This window comes from Neltuma alba, unplaced genomic scaffold (genome assembly GCF_004799145.2).
Source record: "Neltuma alba isolate B1F8T4 unplaced genomic scaffold, ASM479914v2 tig00003046_pilon, whole genome shotgun sequence".
Lineage (NCBI taxonomy): Eukaryota > Viridiplantae > Streptophyta > Magnoliopsida > Fabales > Fabaceae > Neltuma > Neltuma alba.
In genome coordinates, this window is record NW_021633123.1 from 50118 (window position 1) to 70448 (window position 20331).

A 20331-nucleotide genomic window follows, 5' to 3' on the forward strand; every position below is an offset into this window, starting at 1 on the left:
ATGCTTGTCATTCATAGCACTCGATATTGCATAAGCCAAGGTATTACAAGCATGGAGCTATACATCATATAACATCATAATCTCATCCACATCACGGCATAGCAACATAACATAACACATAGGTAAATGCTAGCTACATCTTTTAAGTTTATCCATTGCTTTCAATCTCCTCATCTTAGCAAATCTCCTTCTCTTTTGATGCCAAACCTATCGGTAACACAATGGGGCATCATACATTATTATTCCATTCATCATAATAACCCTCAATCTCTTTTTACTTGATTTTTGGGTTATTATTTCTAATTTTGATTCCTTAATTTTATTGGGCTATTCTTACATAATTTTTTATATAGAATTCAAATATCAACTTAAATTCATGAAAATCTAATTCCTCCCTGTTGGAACCTATTTGGCCAAAACATGGGGGAATTATTTTCAAAATTTTTCCTTTCAATTTTAATACTTCCAAGTTTCATTTCTTGATGTTTTCCTACACCATTTTATCATTTAAACATATTAGAAGTATCAAATTGAATTGAATCCAACTCTAACCCCTTACTACTCATCTTGGCCGAAAAATGCACAAGTTTAGGAGTTGGATTTTCTTTATAAAACTCAAGCATAACCAATCAATTCCTACTTTTTTCAAGTGTTTAATCCATGTCTCAACCTTTTAGCTATTTTCCTTCCTCTTTTTTTTTTTTGAAAATTTGGCAGCATTTTTCCTAAAAAAAATGGCCACCAAATCAATAATAAATCACTATAAAAACAGTCTTATATAAAAACACAAGAGGCATAGAAGCTTACTTTGATGATTCCTTGAGCATGAGTGGTCTTTCTCTCTTTAGAGTTTACTTTTCTCTCTCTTGAATTTCAAGAACAAAAAGGTCTCCTCAAGGTCCCTCTCTTGGCTGAAAAATTTGAGTGTAGGAGGGGGTATTTATAGCAATTTGATTAACTCTTTGCCTTTAAATTTCAACAAAATTACAAAAGGTACGTAGACAAATCTTAGCCCTCCATTTTTCTTCCAAAAATAATGAAAAATAAAATAAAAATAATGTGCAAATCTTATGCCTTAAGAATATGATTTTGCCACTTGTCCACATGATGTCATAGTGATGATGTCACATGCTTATGTCATACCAAAATTAATTAACTTCCTTAATCACTATGATTAATTCCCCTTAATCACCTTGTAGAAAACCTATTTTATTTTTATTTTTAATTAAATATTTTTTCTTCTAAACGGGTCAAAAATGGCGTGATATATGGGCCATTTGGGTTGAAAAATTTTGCTGAAAAATACACTTTCTCAGGTATCTTGACATTGCACTAAGTACCAATGCAGTGTCAAATAAATTTTTCCCGTATCCTGTCTAATCCACTATCTTAGAAAATTCATCTCAATGCATCATTAACTTCTTCTCAGTGCAAGGAAGTTTCATGATTTTTCTTAGAATTTAATTCACTCTATAATCCTCTAAATTCTATTTCTGGCAAAATCGGCATTCTACTAGTGATAATTTCACTTTAAATATTATTAAAACTAGCCTTCTCATCATTTGAAGTCAGGAACAATTTTATAAATTATGATGATCCTCTAAGAAAAATTTTCATATTTCTTTCCAGAATTATTGAGACATATAGATATTTTAAATAATTAATTTTGATTACTATTACTTAGTGCAACCAAATATTCTGAAAATACAGAAAATTCTATATTAATTTATTTTCCTTTCAATAATTCCTTTGAGGCCTAAAACACTATTTCTTGATCCTTAATTCTATTTTACATGATTTTTTTGAGAATTTTTAAAAATTTCTAACCTGACTTCCTAATCAAATATTTCTTCAATTCATATTTCAAAAATATCAATCCGGCCATTATCCAGTTTTAGTTCAAAACTTATGAGAACTATGTCCTCTCTACACTAACTGACCTTTGGTCTATTTCATTTTTCTTATCTTTTGGGTTAAAATTTCCAGAATGTTATGAGTTTTAATTTAAGCTTTAATTTGAAGAAAATAACACAATAAACCCTGTCAAAATATTTGTATCTCTAGACGCCAGCATGACAGAAATAGCAACAAAATCTGGTTCAACATTTAACAAACTTCCAAGTTCCAACCAAAATTTTGATGTGTGTATGGGCATTTTTTCTCCTAGGTCATGATGTTTTTTAGTCATCCACTATATTTAATGGTGCTAAGTCTTCCTCAGCAAAATTAACACTGTTTATGGCTTATAATTTTTAAGTATTCTTTAAATTAAAAAAACTAACATTTCAAATGAGCATATACAAAAGAATTGGAACTATGAAAATAAACCACATGAACTACAAAACAAACACCATTAAAGTATAAATACAACGGTATTTTCCCAATTATTTATATAAATTGGGAACTCATTATCTGTAAAAAATTCAACATGTGACTAGTATCCCTGAAGTGTAAAAGGAGAAACTAAGAAAAGAGACCGACTGTTCTCGGCCAGAGAGAAAAAGGGACCGACGGTTGACAAACGAATACCGATGGAAAATAGAACAATAGAATGATTCAAACTGGGAGACGACGTTGCCTGGTGAAATGAACGGCAAACTGACACGTTAGCGAGAAGGCAGGGAGATAGGGAAGAAACGGGAACATGGCACTTCGTCTGGGTCCAAGTTTCAGCCATCCTCTGATTGCTTCCAGCGTTTCCGTCAGAACCACTCGCCAAATCCGCAGGTGTTCGATTCGGAGCTGTATCCTGGAACCCAACGAGTCACGCAAGGTTCTTCCCTCATTTTCCTTTAACCGAAACTATGTTCGGTGGCTCAGAAATCCGGAGAAACTTATTTTCAGTTAGAATTTCCTTTTCTTTCTCCACCTCTCGACTTCCCTCAGTTCTGAGTAATGTGTGTTTTAATCTTGCAACCGAGAGGTTTGGTGTGTTCTTTGTAGGTAGGCGGTGCATGAACCTGTTTATAATCTCGAGCCATGTTTAAATTTCAGTCTGAACGATTAGAATTGAATTAAAGATGATGAACATTAGGCTTGAATAAAACATTTGTACAGTTATTAAACCGTTTGCTGACTGACTTATTCAGCTACTTCAGCATCAATGTCTTTTCAAATTATGCAGCTAGTGCTGGAAGTGAAGGAGAAGCTTGAGAAAGAATACCCCAGCCTCCCTGTAGGTAGCAATGGAAGAGATGACGAGGATATGATACTATGGTTTCTGAAAGATCGCAGGTTTTCTGTTGACGAAGCTGTTTCAAAGTTGACTAAAGCCATTGTATCCTTCACATAAGTAAATGGTTGTAAGATTATGCACAATACTAAGTCTGATGATTCGTTGATTGAGTAGATCTCGCTGCCCATTCAAGTGCCTGGGTGAAAAGTAAAAAATTGCATGCTCAAAAGTTAACAAGCCTAGAAGTATCTCCCTCAAATGTGCGCACAAGTTGCCGGCGACAACATCCTATATATGTTTTAGTTTAGCATTAGTTTATCGAATTCGTTTCATGCTCACGAAATTTACATGTCTTCCGGTTTTCCTTCTACTCTGTAAGAAATGGCGTCATGAATTCGGTGTATCTGAATTGTCTGAAGAAGCTGTTAAAGCCGTAGCTCAAACTGGAAAAGCATGTGTGCATGACTTTCCTGACGTCGATGGCAGACCTGTGCTTTTGGTGGTGGGATCAAAGCATATTCCCTTAGTAAGTCTGGAAGTTGAAGTAATTATAGTCAATTCTTGCAACTGAAATTCTCAATGCTTTATGAAAAGTATCACACTTCATAAGGCAATTTTCATAATTGATGGTTTCTCAATTATAAATGATAATTTGCGTGAGCTATTGTTGCCCGAATAATTGAATTTGCTGTTGCTATTTTCTGCACTGTGTATATGTTAGTAGCATAAGGAAGGTATTTGTCTATATATTTCAACTGGGAAAATTGTTTGTAATGAGAAAAATAAATAATTATATCACAGGAATTTGACCCTTTAGATGATATTATGTCACAGGAATTTGACCCTTCAGATGATAAGAAGCTGTGTGTCTTCTTACTTGAGGAGGCATTGAGTAGGCTTCCGACTGGTAATGAACAGATACTTGCAATAGTTGACCTCAGGGGTTTCAGAACAGAAAATGCAGATCTGAAATTCTTGACCTTCTTGGTAAGATTTTCTGATCATCTGCTGAAGATGTTGCTGAAGAGCAGCCTGTATTGTCATCATTCAATATATGCCTGTGATCTATGTGCTGGCGCTTCTAAGTCCATTGAAAGCATTGTGGTTGGCTTCATTTGATGTGCAACAGTATAAGTCATTTCATATGCATAGTATGCCTAAGAGATGCTTTTGCTTATCAAACTGCTGTCAATATTGAGTTTTTAAATTGAAATGGTGATGATAATTATTTCTCATTTATGGAATTAGTCACTGTTATGCTTTTCTGACAAAAGATACTTAAGCTTCCTTGACTGTTTATTAGTTATCAATTTATTATTTCGAGCTCTTTTCATTGCTACTTTTTCCTCTTATAGCTCATAGTAGAATTAAAGATAAATTGCTCTTTGATAAATTGACAACTTTAGTTGCTAGAAACAAATTTTAACAAGAGAATCACAGACTAAATTTTTGCTTCTTCTGGCAGTTTGATGCATTTTACTACTACTATCCCAGGCGAGTGGCCCAAGTACTGTTTGTGGATGCTCCTCTCATTTTTAAGCCAATTTGGCAAATGGCCAAGCCCTTGTTAAAATCATATGCTTCTTTGGTAAGTAGTACCGATGGTCCGTGTGTATTTATGGATATGCACTAGAAAAGATATTTTTCCTCTTATACCGAAGCTCAACTCATGGATCCACTATAAACTTTCTTACCTTCCATGCCCAAATTCCTTTCTACTTTGTTATTAATTATCTCAACTTTTTATGGCAAATGTTCTCAAAATATGGCTGGCTAGGTTGGGACCGGGGGTAGCTTGCTAAATAAAAGTTAATGGTAATTGCTGCGTGTGGTGTTGGCCTAGTGATGGTAGCCAGCTGCGCCTTTAATGGTTAGCCATTAGAGCTGAACTTTTGGAGTATCCCTATCAGTCGTAGGTGGTCCAATTTTTAACTGCAATTGATTTAGATCACTTATTGTGTTTCGCCAACCAAATGGCTCTGTAGCCAACATTCTCTCTTCTTTGCAACCTGTTTAGTCGCGTCCTCCATCTACACGGCGAATTGAAATGGGCCAATGGGGTAATTGGGATGATGGGTTTGGGTATGTATCTTAAATCATGGATTATCAATAATTTAGTATACCATAGTTATTCATTTGGGTTGCCTATCTAAACTATACTACTTCTGGTATTTAATATAAGACCTTGTTTGACGTTTATTTTGGTTCTAAATATATGATTCCAATCCACTTTGTCTCTCATATTTATACATTTTTTCTCAAGATAGTCCTTCTAATAATGGTAATTCTAGCAAACACTTGATTAGCAAGGATATTTTAGGAAAAATAATATCTATTTATCACAAATAACAAATTTAACTTATTTTCTTCATCTCCTGAAATTAGTCAACTAGCTTTTATATTTAGGACTGGAGGTAGTATTGTCCAAGTGCATTTCAAACCCTTCTTTTCCCCTTTCCCTGTGTGTTTGCCCTGCATCACCTTTGCATCTTGATTGACTTGATCAGAGGAATATTATACATGTTCCTTGTGTAATACGAGCATTCAAAGTAAGATCCATGGCTCACATTTTGATCGATTTCCATGTTTTCTTGCATTATATATTAAGAGCTGCCTGCGGCAAAATTAAACATATCTTCATTTTCTTTTGCAGGTGAAATTTTGCTCTGCAGAGACTGTCAGGAAGGAATATTTTACACCAGAAACACTCCCTGCCAGCTTTAGAGATTGAGAAGGCTTTTCATGAAGCGAAATTCTTGTTTGGAAGATACACAAAGTTGCAGCAAACTGTACGAACTTTATAGCAGATGACAAGACATTGATAGATTCATCACTGTTAAGAGCCACGGTAGATTCTGTGAGGAATCTGAGACGAACCATTCTAATGATTGGCGTTCATTTGTCTTGTTTCTTCTTATGCATGATATGTAGGAATCTATTGGAAATTGTTCCGAATAACTACCTTAGAAGTTCAGATCATCCATATTTATTCCTGCTACACCAAGAGCAAAAATTATAACTCATACATGAGGGGTCAAGTGAAATGATTTATAAACATTTTTTTAATCGTGATTTTCAGAATTTAAAATGAGTGCTTACAAACATGATTTCGAATGATGATTCTCCCGTGCGACTGGTGTGCAGAACTATTCACTTGCATAATTTTATTTTTCCTCGTACAAGACACATTGGTTGAATGGATGAGTTTAGAACCAGTTCATAATCCGCATTGTATTGGCTTCTTTTATACGCAGTAATATTGCCATCTTCCGAAATGAAAGCAGATGACATGATCTTCATTGATATGCCACTTGGTTTTTTTGGTGTGCTTGGCTGAGAAGATAAAATGGAGAGAGAGAGAGAGAAATGAAAGGGAGTGATTTTTTTTTTCCCCAGCTGGACAATTATTATAACCTTGTTTCTCATAATCTTGCTATGTGTAATAACCCTGTCAGTTTTTTTGCCAGCGTAATAACCTTGTTATTTACGAAATTTATCAATGTTTTTTATTATGAAAAATAGATTTGTTAGTCCTTATAGTTTCATTAAATTTTGAATTAGGTCTTTTTAGTTTTATTTCATTTTATTGAATCCTTATATTTTGTTCTGTTAAAACCATAGGTCTTTTCGTTAACAGATTCTCAAAACACCATTAGTTGCTCTTTCTCTTCTACCCCTCTCATTAAAAGCTTTTTTTTTTTTTTTTGTTTTGTTACCACCTCTGCACACTATTTTAGAGAAGCTTTTTTCCTTAATGACGTCGGAGGAGTTTGGTGACGGCTTCTTTCAAACTTTTGTTTTGAGACCCTTGCATTATTCAATGAAAGAGCGTTGATTTTTTAGTTTCAAATGGTCATGACCTTCGGTAATACTACCTCCAGTCTTAATTATAAGAGCTAGTTGACTAATTTGAGGAGATTAAAGAAAGAAGTCAAGTTAGTTATTTTTGTAATAAATATGTGTTGTCTTTCCTAAAATATCCTTGCTAATCAAGTATATTGGTTAGAGCTACCATTGTTATAATGACTACCTTGAAAAAAATACATAAATATAAAAGATAATATAGATTGTGGTATTATATTTATGATCAAAATAAAAATCAAACAAGGTCTTATATTAAAAATCAAAAATAATATTAATTTATGATTTCAGATTGATTGACGTCAAAAAGGTAATAATAGTTATTAGAATTTTAAGGATGAGACTTTTTGGAGCGGCCATGGAAGGTCAAAGAAGGGGACAAGGGGTGTCTTCGCTTCTCTTTCTTTTTATTTTCGTCCACTCCTCATTTGAGCTATAAGATTGAGATTTAACGGTTCATATTTCAAATTTATAAAATTATGAATAAAATGTTAAATTTTCAAAAATAAATAATAAATCAAATAAAACTACTAATTTTAGCCAGTATAATTCAAAACATAATAAAAAATACTTTATAAAATTATTTAAAAAAATATGAAACCTAAACTCAATGTTTTAAAAGCCGACCGGAAAGATCAACGGGTCATGGTTCAATCGGTCGGATCGGTCGGACCGTTCGATCAGACCGGTGACGCAATAATTAATTTAAAAAAATATTATATACATATAATTAGTATATATGAAAAATATCAAATTATTAAATAATTTAGAAATGCATTTAATAATCTAAAATTATAATAAAATCATTGAAAATGGACTAAAACCTTATATATTTAATTTTATGTATGTTTAAAATATTTAATGATATTACAAATTATCAATTCATTCAAATCAAAATTTTTTTTAAAAGATAGATCAAATATCGAAACAAAAGACTAGCGACTCACGATTTTAACACCACAATATATGAAATTTTCAATGAAATAATACTATATGGTTATAACTAGTCTAGAAATATATTAGGATATTTAAGGGGATCAATTTTTTTATTTTTCTTCTATTTTTTGAAAAATTTTTAGTATTTTTCAGTCAGGCTAAAAAACCGTCCGGTTTTCTGAAAACCGTTCCGGTTCCCGGTCCAACTCCGGTTTCCGGCTTAATAACGGCTCAACTCCGGTCCAATCCGGCTCAACTATGTGAACGGTTTTTTGGTCCAAACCGAGCCGTTAACGAGTCCGGGTGACGGTTCAACCGGTCCGACCGTCCGGTCCGGTCCGGTCCGGTTCTTTAATCATTGCCTAAACTGTTAAACTTTCAATCTTAGTGGTTGAGATAGAAAATAGATGGAAATGGAGAGGAAGAGAAATGGAGAGACTCTTTATCCTAAAAAAAAGGGCAATTATATGGTGAAGTAGAGGTTAAGGATGATAACCACCCAGTCCGCAACGGCCAAAGGCCCCACCCCTTCCATGTACCTCATTCCTCCAAGACCCTGCTTTCACGAGTTAAAGAAGGAGCTCTTCTCCTTCTCGGCATCATCATCAAACTGGTCATATCTAATGAGAGAAAGTCACCGGCTTTTAGGGAGGGAGAGCAACTAATGGTGTTTTGAAAATTAATTAACGGAATGGCCTATGATTTTAACGGAATAAAATATAAGGATTCAATAAAAAAATAAAACTAAAGGAACTTAATTCAAAATGTAATGAAATTATAAGGATTGACAAATATATTTTTCCTTTTTATTAAAATATTAATAACATATCTTCTAATCTCTTCATAATTTAATTCTTTTATTCTTTTGTTTTACTTAGGATTTATGGAAAAACCTTACATGATAAAAAGTAATGAAATTATGAAAATATAATTTTATTGCAAAATTAAAGCATAACAATTTAAAAGTAAATCTCTTTTTATAACAATCCTTAATCTGCACAAGAACACGAGTTATTTTTCAATCCAAAACTTGAAAAATTGGCAAAATAAGACCTACACATTTTCCCAATTTCAGCCTTCTTATTACAATCTCTTTTTTGGATTCGAATTAATTAAAGAAAAAAGAAAGAAAAATCAGTGACAAATATCATCGCAATCACTGCTTTAACGCCGTCTCGCACTATCAATGAATTTGAAGGCCTACGTGGATAGCCTTCAATAAACGACACAAGTTTTGATGAGACCAATGGCATATTCCGATACTGAAATGCAGTACAATTGCATTTCAAGTTTCATTTTCAACGCAGGGGACGATTCTTCAGGGCTCAGCCACGATGAGGAAGGAAGCGATCGCGTGTGTGTATGTGGCGGTCAACGTCATGTCTTTGGTTTTCGTTTGTGGTGCGATCGAATCTCCACAGTACGCAGTGGTTCACCTGGAGTCCGATTTCGAGATCAGGCTCTACAGAGACTCCGTCTGGATTTCTGCTCCCACCCAGGACATTTCCTTCGAGAAGGCCACCTGGAATGGCTTCCACCGGTAATTATTGTCTAAACCAATTATATTTCACTTCGATTGTGCATATTTCCGGTGTTTAGTTGGTGATGAACCTTTCCCCCAGGTTTTTTAAACTTGTCTTGTACTATTGTGTAGTTCTTTTATATGATTTCCGGAAAGTGTTGGAAATCTCTTGAATCTTGTTCGGTTTGATCAGCACACCCACTTTTCAATGTGCCAATATCGTGGAGTGGATTTTTTTTTTTTTTGCTGGTAAATATTCACAAATTACGTACATTCAATCATGAATACTCTATTTCGGTCCCAAAAAAAAAAATCATGAATACTCTATGGGCCTATTATAAACACGACTCTGTTTTTAACCCCTATCGAAGTATGTGCGGAACAGCTACTGAGCTCTCAGATGATCTATGCAGATTCAGACGTTTTGAAGTGAGATTATTCTGTGTCCACCTAATTGGATTAGACGAGATAGATCCTCTGCTGTCCAGCAGAGATGTCACAAGTTAAGGAAAAGCGCGAAATAGGATGGTCTTCTTGTGTGGACTTACAGCATTCATTGCTGCAGAAGATGTGGACGTGTTGATTTCACCATGGACAGTCGGAAAATATAGATCGCCATAATTTTTCCCCTCAGCATTCCAACTTCAATACTAGTTAAAATGAGAGTGAATATAGTAAGTGAGGTGGTGGGAATTTTTATGTGTAGGTAAAGTTTGTGCTTGGAACAAATTAAAAAAAAAAAAAAAGGTTTAGAGTTGGATGACTCGTTTTTACTCTGCCCTCATCGAGAGTGATCTTTCTACTTCCGATTTCCCCCCATTATTTTTCACCTTCCCTTCATCTTTCTTAATATCACACCAGTTACCAGGAAAAAGGAAATCAAATGCCAGTAGATTTTCCATTTCCACCCTCTGAAACGGGAATTCGAGTCAAAACTAAAACGTTTTCATATTCTAACTGGTCTCAATCTAGCATAGCTTCATGCCTCACACAACATACATGTAAGACCTGCTCAATTTGTAACCAGTTTGCCCTGGAAACTTCTCTTTAAACGTTGTATTTTTCCTTATCGACATTCATTTGGAGAGTTAATTGTCCCTCTCTCAAGCTCGAATGAAACATAGTTTCATCCTCTCAGGAGTCATTTTTGGATGTTGCAGGTTGTTCCAGTACACGCAAGGTGCTAACCTCAACTTCTCTCGAATTGCAATGACTGCTCCTGTGCTGACGAGCATAGTCCCTGGAGCCGGTCCCCTTCACTCATCAGCCTACTTTGTTCGTTTTTACTTGCCTGTAAAGTTTCAAGCTAATCCACCCCTTCCACTTCCCGAACTGCATATCAAGCCCCATAAATGGGTCAGCCACTGTGTGGCTGTCAGAAAGTTCTCTGGATATGCAAGGGATGACAACATTGTAAAAGAGGCAGAAAAGCTGGCCATCAGCTTGAGCAGATCTCCATGGGCAAATGCTACTTCTTCCAAGAGTCAACAGGCTTACTCAATTGCCCAGTACAATTCTCCCTTGCGGATTTTTGGGCGTACAAATGAGGTTTGGGTGGATGTTGATGCGCCTAAATTAGCTGCTTTTGAATCGGTTGGCGTCGCTGCATATTGAACTATGGCATAAATCTCAGCTCCGTTTGCATGCCAGATCAGGTTTATCTGAATGCCAATTTGTTCTGTATACCTGTATATATTAATGTAATGGCTATCAAACCTATAATATACCGGCCTATATGTGTAAAGTACTATAAATGGATCGATAGCCTAAGTTCTGCTTTTTGGTTCCCTTCACTGAATGTAAATGAAATTATGAGAAACTTCATTCAGCCAGGAAAAAGGTAAGAATGATTTTAGCCCAAAGCTTCTAGTCGGGAGGCTACGTCGTGCAATTAGAGGCCAAAAGCAGAGCTGAGGCACTGAGACAACACTTGCGTTCTGTTCAGAGGTAATACTCAAAGTAAGTGCTAGTATAGTATATACAGTACTGTGTCTTGAACCATGAACATTGTCCGGGTAAAAAAGAAAAAAAGAAAAGGAACCATGGGCATTGTCCAAATACTGAATGAAAGAACATGATAATCAAATCTGCACTCTGCTGAGTGCAGAACATCAAAATGACATTGTTTGCGTATTTTATTTCACAAGTCTAAGAAGATTTATATTGAGAAAGTTCAAATTCTAATCATACAATGGAATTACTATACTCATCACTGAGTTAGCTTAAAGTGATAAAAGAAATTAGTGCCAGAGAGTTATCCCGGAAATATCCATCACACATTTCACCTGTTTAAATGAAACACAACGAGTACGTGTTGCCTTTCAAGAGTATATGCTACTTTCGGTCTTGGTCTTTAATATAAGACCCTGTTTGACTTTTATTTTGGTCCTAAATATAAGATCCCAATTTACTTTATCTTTTATATTTATACATTTTTTTTGAAAGTAGCCTTTTAAATAATGATAGTTCTAGTCAATACACTTGATTAGTAAGGATATTTTAAGAAAGACAACACCTATTTAGGATAAATAACTAACTCAACTTACTTTTTTAATCTCCTCAAATTAATTAACTGGCTCTTATAATTAGGATAGGAGATAATATTACCCATCACATTGGATTGATTTTTTTTTTTTATCTCATTTCAAATATCCAGATTTTGGATTGTCCGCTTCCTTTGCCTCCATCTCGCTACAATTATCCAAGACATATTTGTGCTTAAAAGATTATGAAATAATTAAGTTTGAAGTAAGACTTTCACAAATTTTTTTCATTTTACAATATGATAAAAATTTTTAAAAGAAAGTATTTGGATTTGTTTTTTTAGCCATCGTATCTATTTTTTTAATTGAAAAATCATATTATTAACAGCTTATGAAACATTACAAAACAGACTAAACAGAACACACAAACACCAAAACGACACCATGTCTATTTAAAAGATTACTGAATAATGTTTAAGAGGAATATTTTGAAATAAAAGAGTTATACTTAGGTAACTTAACATCTAATTAATCAACAAAGGAATGTAAACGGAATGTTAAATAAATTACCTCCATAACTTAATATAAAAACTAGTTAATTAATTTAAGTGGATTAAGAAAATTAGTTATGTTAGTTATTTGTAATAAATAGATGTTGTTTTTCTTAAAATATCTCTACTAATCAAATGGATTGGCTAAAACTATTATAATTTTAAGGACTACTTTGAAAAAAAATTAGACAAATATAAGAGACAAAGTGGATTAGGGTATTATATTTATGACAAAAATAAAAGTTAAACAAACTCTTATACTATCTCTGGTTCTAAATATAAAAACTAGTTGATTAATTTAAGTATATTAATAAAATAAGTTAAATTAGTTATTTATAATAAATAAATGTTATCTTTCCTAAAATATCCCTACTAATTAAGTTTATTGTTTAGAACTATTATTATTAGAATGACTATCTTAAAATAATAAATAAATATATAAACAAAATAAATTGAAATTTTATATTTAAAATCAAAATATAAATAAAATAAAATCTTATACTCCTCCGGTCCTAATTATAAGACCCAATTGACTTATTTGAGGAGATTAAGGAAGTAAGTTAAGCTGGTTATTTATAATAAATAAGTGTTGTTATTCCTAAAATATCCTTGCTAATTAAGTATATTGTCTAAAACTATCATTATTAGAAGAATTATCTTGGAAAAAAATACATAAATATAAGAGAAAAAATAGATTGGGTCTTATAATTAGAACCAAATAAAAAATCAAATTGGGTCTTATAATAAGAATAGGATGAGTATTAAATACTTCATGTAGTAACAATTAACAAAGACGTGTGTATGAGAAACTGTGCAAAATTGTTTTTTATTCCTTCGCCGCATCTCATTTCTCCTCTCTCAACGTCAACGGCTTCCATTTGCCTTACTCTCTGTTGTTTCGTACGCCAGTACCATCGACGGTCGAAAACATTTGGAGAAACGAACAGGACCGTTAAAACTTAAAAGCCCTAAATCAACCAATCATGGCTTTCTTCGTATTCATCATATCTCTTTCTTTCTCTATCCCCCGAGGATATGGATAAAAGCATTGTTATTTTCAGACTGCTTCTATGTTGGTGAAAGATTTTCATTCCAGTTGCTCATGAATTCAGCTACGCAGGTCAGTTGCATTCAACTCCTTTTCTTATCTACCCGAGATTTGCTTGTTCCAATGAGCTTCTCAATTTCGTGCGTGCCACAGTTTGGTTAGTCTTAGCTAGTTTTTTTTTTTTTTTGGGGGGGGGGGGGTTAAACATCAATGGGAGAAAATTTCATTGTGGTTGCATTTTTCTGATTGCTTCATATGCCGCCAAACGGAATGGTGAGCTCATCCCACTGGGATTATGGGTGACTTTGCCATTTTAATCTGGCTCCGTGCATCTGTCCAGTGTTAGAGAAGGGTGCTCTTTTTCTCTTAATTTTTCCGATTTCGCTTACTTCTTCTTGTGCTCAATTTTGAACCCCTCTTTAAATGTAACATAACCGAAACATATTCATAATTGGGCTCGTCGATTCCTTCGTGTATCATTGTTTAGCTGAACTTAAAACTCTCCTCGGCATTCTTGGGCATTAAAATTTGAACACTACGAGCTATAACACTAAATACCACGCTTCGCCTTTCTTCCTTGTGTTTGTTGTCACATGAGCTACTTGGATGAGCTTATTCAACTTCCTTCCGCATATTGTTCAAGATGTGTATAGTTTTGCATCTGATTTCTTGATAGTTTACCAATGCCTACCGCTTGAACTTTGTGGTGATTTTTGAATACGTTCTTGCTCGTAGATCATTTGGTGGATAAAGAGTTGAAATGGCTTTAATAGCCCTTCAACCACAGGTACCTATTTACATATTATTTGGCTAGAACTCTGTCACCGCTAGAAGATAACTGTCAGGTTTTAATCCCCCAACTATGACTACTTTCAAATTTTATGCCTCCTATGTATAAAATTGGGTGCGCAGCAAAATTGTTGTCTGAGCACTATGGCACTGAGTGGCTTAACCTTGTAATATGGTGCTAAAAAATCTCTACATGGTTGTTAAGAAATGAAATATTTTAGATAATTTGTTATTGCAATCTGACGTGCTCAAAGTTTAGTTTTAATGCAACACATATTTAGTGAAGCAGGAGACGTTCTGCATAAATGATTAATGACCTTTTGTGGTGGCACGGGTTCCATTACACCAAATTTACCTATCATAACTTCTACTAACCAGAGCCGCCAGCTTAAACCTATCGTTTTTATTTTCTTGTGTACAGGGCTCATGTGTGACATTTTCTTCGAGGCATGCGCCATGGAGCAAAAGTCTAAAGTTGAAGCAGGGTTCAACAAAACACCACAGAATTGGAAGAACTGATTGGAATTACCTACCTAAGCGAAGTATTTTAAGGTGTAGCAATTTGTGTCCAGTTTCCTTGTAGTCATAACTAAAAATGGTCCTATGTTTGGAGTCACCGGTTTCAAGAACTTCAAAATGTTTGGGAGAAGCTAACATATAGAACTACCTTACAATTTCTGAGGTAAACAGAGAACAGTTGACAGTACCAACTCACAGAACAACTCAATGTAATTGAATTAAAATATGACAAAACAATTTACAACAATTGAATATTTCGTGTTATGCAAGAGCAAAATTGTCTAGGGAGGGAAATTTGTGCATGTAAGCTATACTTAAAATTAATTGTTTCATGGGGTGATCATGCGTGGGCTCTTGTTGTTTCAATCATGGTAATGCTGATACTGTATTCACTTTTGCCTTGTTCTAGCTTTCATACTTATTTTTCTCCAACTGTATGTGCCAGTTAATTTTGTAACATATGGAGACATGCATGAAGTGAATGCACATGATCTTTTTTGTCTTCGTCCTTTAAATAATTTTTTGTTTCAGTGTAGGGCCTTCTTACATTTTTGGAGCCAAGATTCAATCTTTCAGAATTTCAGCCTTCAAAGACAGTTCCCAACATTATCAAAAGGGAGGTAGACCTAACGGATTGAAAGTTCCTAAGGCTTATGTTAGACTGGAGGAGGGTGGGGAGACCAAATCAGAATCTCCAAAGGCCCAAAATGTTCCACTTTCTTATGGTTCTGAAGCAAATGACGACCTCGCAAATGAGAATATTCCAACATCAACTGCTATTCATAAACTTTTCAAGAAATGGCTGACAATATTGCGCACACAGCCAGCAAGTGAAGAAGTGAAAGAAATTTTGGGAGAACCATCCCAAGGGGCTTTACCAGAAACTCTTGATGGCTCACAAAGTATTGAAAGAGGTAAGATTTTGAAGGTAGCATGGACCCATTTTCTGGCCCTGGACGAGACGGTAAAGATTCCTTTACTGATATTGTAAGTATGATGGCTTTCTCCTCCTTGCATGTTTGCTGTCTGCCTCTTGGGACATTACTGTTGTTCACTATACTGGGGATCTGGGAAAGAAGGATTTTTTCTTTTGTCTCTGAGGTTTTCTGAGTGTTTTTTGCCACCACTCAGTTAAATACATGACTTTTCTCAAGTGTCAGCTTGGATTTGTTGGTTGAAGCAAAATTCAGGCTATCAAACTTGATTTCGTGGGCAAAAAAAGAAAAAGGACCTTGTGATGGGAAGGAGGGGTAGTGCTTGATTGAACTTTGAACGATTACTCTGTTCCTTGTTATCACAGCATTTTGAATACTATCAAGAAAATGTATTCCACTGGTGAAGTAAGTTTAGGATAGTGTGTTCATGATTGAAAATTTGTGGTGTTACCTGTTAGATATCTGGGGAATTAGGCTCCCCTTCTACCTGGACCCTTTGTAATTGTGGGATTATCCATTGAGTGGATCTTTCATTTTTTTTTAAATTGATTTGACTGAGAAATTAAATGGGCACGAGGTCAAAGTTTTAAAACAGAAGCAAATTTTACCTTTCTTGCAATTCTAGGTAAATATTTTGTTGTGGGTTTCAGCTTTTCTTGCCTAGTAAATAATGTCAACAGCATTGATCGTCAATATTGCTGTCGTCTCTTCTGTGTCTTATAATCTTTATCTTTTATTTGCAGTGTTCCTTTTTATCTGGCTGTTAACGTCAGATACGGAGCTAAAGTTTCAAAGGAATTAACTCCTTTGTGGGTTGTGGGGCCATTAATTGTGGCTCTTTACGTTGTAATAATCCGGAAGCTATGGTCCCTCTATGTCTTCAGCTTCAAGCAAACTGTCAAAGTAATTAAGAATTTTCCCTCTTACTGCATTTTGGCCTACAGCTACGTTTTTGGTGGCAAGATCAAAGAAGATTTCCAAACTCTTATCTTGCAGTCTATATTGGGCATAAAAGGTATTGATTACAAAGAACAATCAAGAAGAAAATTGAAAGAACTGAAAGAATGGATAGTGGAGAAATACCTCGATTTCGTGGAATCAATATGGCCCTATTATTGTAGGACGATTAGGTTTCTTAAAAGGGCTAATCTCATTTAGATTTGAAATTATTCTGAGGATAGTCTTGCAATCTTCTGAGTTTGCGTTGAGAATTTTCAAAGGGGGCTGGCCAATCCCATTTTGTGCTGGGATCTTGGTATTTTGATTTTTGAGCGAGAAAATGGTCGCGACAATGTATTCTATTCGGAGACGAGGTTGTATCCAGTTATTGAATTACTACTGCTTATATTTTCGAGGTTGTAAGCGAGCTTCATTCTACAATTGTTCATCTGCATTGATCGTTATTTTTTTCTATCATTCCCACACTACCACTTTTGACATATTCCATAAACTGCGTGCTGAAGAATTGGTCCGAACTTTGAATAAACAACCTTTTGGAAGAGATGGTAACTGGAGGCTGGAAATTGTTCGATTTAGAGAATTTGATTTATTATTTTAATTTTTGAAACAACAATATCTCGGGATCTGTATATTGGATGGAGGTTGAGAAAGCGAGTCATTGTTAGTTCTATTTCTATTGATTTGTGCTTTTATGAGTTTGAATTTTGGTGTCTGGATCCGAGTTTATTGATTTTCATATTTCAATATCTTTCTCCTGCCTTCCCCAAACGTAGATGGCATTTTAGGTAGTTTGCAATTTTTTTTTAAATTTGGTACGTCTAAAAATATTAAGAAAGCTAAAAAATTATTTAATTTTAATAAATGTGTTATAGAATATTCTTAATATTATATTATATATCAACTTATAGATGAGGTAAATTCTTTTTAAAAAAAATAATAAATATAAGTTATAAAATAAATTAAGATAATATTTATGATCCAAACTAATTCTCTGAGTATCTCTTTTTACCAAAGGAGCAATTTTTAATTGACCTTTCTTGCATACAAAACTGTTAGCTGGCATTCTTTCATTCCATTCCTTTCGCTTCTTTTCCGTTACAATACCAATACATTTTATTTCATGAAAGAGCTTGAATTGAGGTAGGAGTTCAAAAAGAGCTTGTGCTCGGGGTCTGATAGTTGTTTTCGGGTCAGGCTGTCTTGCTGAGTCATAATTCCGTTCCTTTTCCGGGTCTTGCCGGCGACCCGGAAAGGTTAGCTTCTATTGGTTCTGCTCTCGCAAACTTGCCAACCGACGCAAGATCAGTTGGACGGTGGGAGCATGAAAAATGGGAGGCCGCTTGTAGTTATACGTTTCTTCTCATTACTCCGCAGGAATATTGCTCTCATCCCGTTCAATCAAATTTCATCGCCAGCCCAAGACTTTTTGTCTCCCACTATACTGCTGTCCAATACTTTACAGCATTACATCAATTCAGATAATCCTTCCGATGGTCTATATATTCATTCCCACATTCTGAAAACTGGGTTTGTTCCAAACAAGAATATTTCCATCAAACTCTTAATATTGTATTTGAAATGTGGTTCTTTGAGATACGCACGCCAGATGTTTGAGGGATTGCCCGAGAAAACTCTGTCTGCTTATAATTATATGATTAGTGGTTATCTTAAACATGGACAAGTTGAAGAATCCATCAGTTTGGTGCGTTGGCTGTTAGTCTCAGGGGGAAAACCTGACGGTTATACTTTTTCAATGATTTTAAAAAGCATCAACTTCCTCTGGCAATGTCACTCTCGGTGATCTTGGAAGGGTGGTACATGCCCAAGTCCTCAAATCTGATGTGGAGCTGGATGATGTTCTGTCTACGGCTCTTGTCGACTCTTATGCAAAGAATGGGAGGGCTGCTTATGCGAGGATCGTGTTTGATATGATGTTAGAAAAGAACGTGATATGTTCAACGTCTCTCATTTCTGGTTACATGAATCAAGGTTCTGTGGAAGATGCAGAATATATATTTCACAAAACGGTAGAGAAGGATATTGTAGTATTCAATGCAATGATTGAAGGATACAGTAAATCATCTGAATATGCCATGAAATCTATTGAAGTTTATATTGACATGCAAAGGGTGAACTTTAGACCAAATATTTCTACGTTTGCTAGCATAATTGGTGCTTGTTCAGCGCTTGCAGCACTTGAAGTCGGTCAGCAGGTGCAAAGTCAGCTCATAAAGACTCAACTTTTCTTAACATAAAAATGGGAAGTGCTTTAATAGATATGTATTCCAAATGCGGAAGGGTGGCTGATGCTCGAAGAGTTTTCGACCACATGCCTGAAAAGAATGTTTTTTCATGGACATCTATGATTGATGGATATGGGAAGAATTGTTTTCCAAATGAAGCACTTGAACTATTTTGGAGGATGCAGAATGAACATTGCATTGAACCTAATTTTGTGACATTCCTTAGTGTCCTCTCAGCTTGTGCTCATGCTGGGCTTGTAGATGAGGGTTGGGAGATCTTTTACGGTATGGAGAATGAATACTCACTGAAGCCAAGTATGGAACATTATGCTTGTATGGTTGATCTGTTAGGACGAGCAGGAAGGTTGCATCAAGCTTGGGACTTTGTCATGCGGATGCCTGAGAGACCCAATTCTGATGTTTGGGCTGCTCTACTTAGTTCATGCAGACTCCATGGTGATTTAGAGATGGCAAAAGTAGCAGCAGATGAACTTTTCAAGTTGAATGCTGATAAACGACCAGGGGCATATGTTGCACTATCAAACACTTAGCTGGGCTGCTGGAAATGGGATGGTGTGAGTGAACTTAGGGAAATAATGAAAAAGAGAGGGATTTCAAAGGAAACGGCTTTCAGTTTGGTTGGAGCAGATAGTGTTTGTTAGTTCTCATGGGGGAGGCAAAGAAGTACTAGAACATATAGAGTTCAACAATATGATCTCTCTCTTGTGCTTTCATGCTGTCAAGCGTTGTCATGTTCTTGCAAAACAAATGCATCGCTTTGCTGCATCCTTGATCTTTCTTTTCTTTTTCCTTTTCCTTTCCTCTCTTTCTGACAAAATTTTCTTTTTGTATGATGTAAAAAGATGTTGCATAAGAAAATCATGTAATACTATATATTGAAAATTAGATCAAACCTATGATTTTGTTTGACTACCCGCCTTGGATTGGGAAAATTTAGCAGAAAGGAAGCAGTTCTTTCTATTGAGAATTTGCAGAGTATGATTCAGGGAGGTCAATCCCAATTATTGTGTAAGAGAATTAATGTTAATCTTTGAGGCTCTATTTTTTCAAAAATATAGTAGTATGAAAAAATCTTGTTGAATATTAATCACAAAAGTATACTAAATATTATCGAAGTCATAATCTGTGTCTTTGTACATTCACATCTTTGTACATCCACGCTGTCCTATGTCATATTCCAGTTGAAGCTCCTCTCATTAGCAGAAGTCAGCTTCCTAGTCCTTCTAACTTATGCTTCACACATTTCATTTCATGCTCATCAAAGTGCTTCATTCATTGCTTGTATGAA

At 35.0% G+C, this 20331-nt stretch overlaps 3 protein-coding genes and 1 pseudogene across 6 annotated transcripts; all 4 read left to right on the top strand.

Moving 5' to 3' along the window:
• Positions 1 to 2485: 2485 nt before the first annotated feature.
• Positions 2486 to 6263, top strand: LOC114740078 (CRAL-TRIO domain-containing protein C3H8.02-like). 2 transcript variants are annotated; one of them, XM_028928199.1, is made up of 6 exons: positions 2488 to 2773; positions 3125 to 3277; positions 3555 to 3701; positions 4010 to 4162; positions 4641 to 4763; positions 5829 to 6263. In XM_028928199.1, the coding sequence occupies exons 1-6, from the start codon at positions 2645 to 2647 to the stop codon at positions 5904 to 5906; spliced, it is 783 nt and encodes a 260-aa protein (XP_028784032.1). In that variant the 5' UTR covers positions 2488 to 2644; the 3' UTR covers positions 5907 to 6263. The 2 variants fall into 2 exon arrangements, with proteins under 2 accessions (XP_028784033.1, XP_028784032.1); XM_028928200.1 differs by lacking the exon at positions 4010 to 4162 and having other exon boundaries at positions 2486 to 2773.
• A 2968-nt stretch (positions 6264 to 9231) lies between these two features.
• LOC114740080 (heme-binding protein 2) lies at positions 9232 to 11333 on the top strand. The gene is made up of 2 exons (XM_028928202.1): positions 9232 to 9512; positions 10655 to 11333. Exons 1-2 carry the CDS (start codon positions 9307 to 9309, stop codon positions 11106 to 11108), a joined length of 660 nt encoding a protein of 219 aa, XP_028784035.1. The 5' UTR covers positions 9232 to 9306; the 3' UTR covers positions 11109 to 11333.
• A 2155-nt stretch (positions 11334 to 13488) lies between these two features.
• Positions 13489 to 17191, top strand: LOC114740082 (uncharacterized). Of its 3 annotated transcripts, none has more exons than XM_028928204.1 (5): positions 13489 to 13648; positions 14312 to 14363; positions 14787 to 14917; positions 15416 to 15871; positions 16563 to 17191. In XM_028928204.1, exons 2-5 carry the CDS (start codon positions 14337 to 14339, stop codon positions 16975 to 16977), a joined length of 1029 nt encoding a protein of 342 aa, XP_028784037.1. In that variant the 5' UTR covers positions 13489 to 13648; positions 14312 to 14336; the 3' UTR covers positions 16978 to 17191. The 3 variants fall into 3 exon arrangements, with proteins under 3 accessions (XP_028784037.1, XP_028784038.1, XP_028784036.1); XM_028928203.1 differs by having other exon boundaries at positions 13613 to 13648; positions 14298 to 14363; XM_028928205.1 differs by lacking the exon at positions 14312 to 14363.
• A 716-nt stretch (positions 17192 to 17907) lies between these two features.
• Positions 17908 to 19858, top strand: LOC114740086 (pentatricopeptide repeat-containing protein At1g28690, mitochondrial-like; annotated as a pseudogene).
• The last annotated feature ends 473 nt before the right edge of the window (positions 19859 to 20331 follow it).

Bases quoted from the DNA above. Each gene is read 5' to 3' on its own strand.
- LOC114740078 (XM_028928199.1), top strand. From the start codon at position 2,645: ATGGCACTTCGTCTGGGTCCAAGTTTCAGCCATCCTCTGATTGCTTCC. The intron at 3,278-3,554 runs GTATCCTTCACA...CTACTCTGTAAG, and splicing joins CAAAGTTGACTAAAGCCATT to AAATGGCGTCATGAATTCGG. The intron at 4,764-5,828 runs GTAAGTAGTACC...TTTCTTTTGCAG, and splicing joins TAAAATCATATGCTTCTTTG to GTGAAATTTTGCTCTGCAGA.
- LOC114740080 (XM_028928202.1), top strand. From the start codon at position 9,307: ATGAGGAAGGAAGCGATCGCGTGTGTGTATGTGGCGGTCAACGTCATG. The intron at 9,513-10,654 runs GTAATTATTGTC...TGGATGTTGCAG, and splicing joins ACCTGGAATGGCTTCCACCG to GTTGTTCCAGTACACGCAAG.
- LOC114740082 (XM_028928204.1), top strand. From the start codon at position 14,337: ATGGCTTTAATAGCCCTTCAACCACAG. The intron at 14,364-14,786 runs GTACCTATTTAC...TCTTGTGTACAG, and splicing joins TAATAGCCCTTCAACCACAG to GGCTCATGTGTGACATTTTC. The intron at 15,872-16,562 runs GTAAGTATGATG...TTTTATTTGCAG, and splicing joins AAGATTCCTTTACTGATATT to TGTTCCTTTTTATCTGGCTG.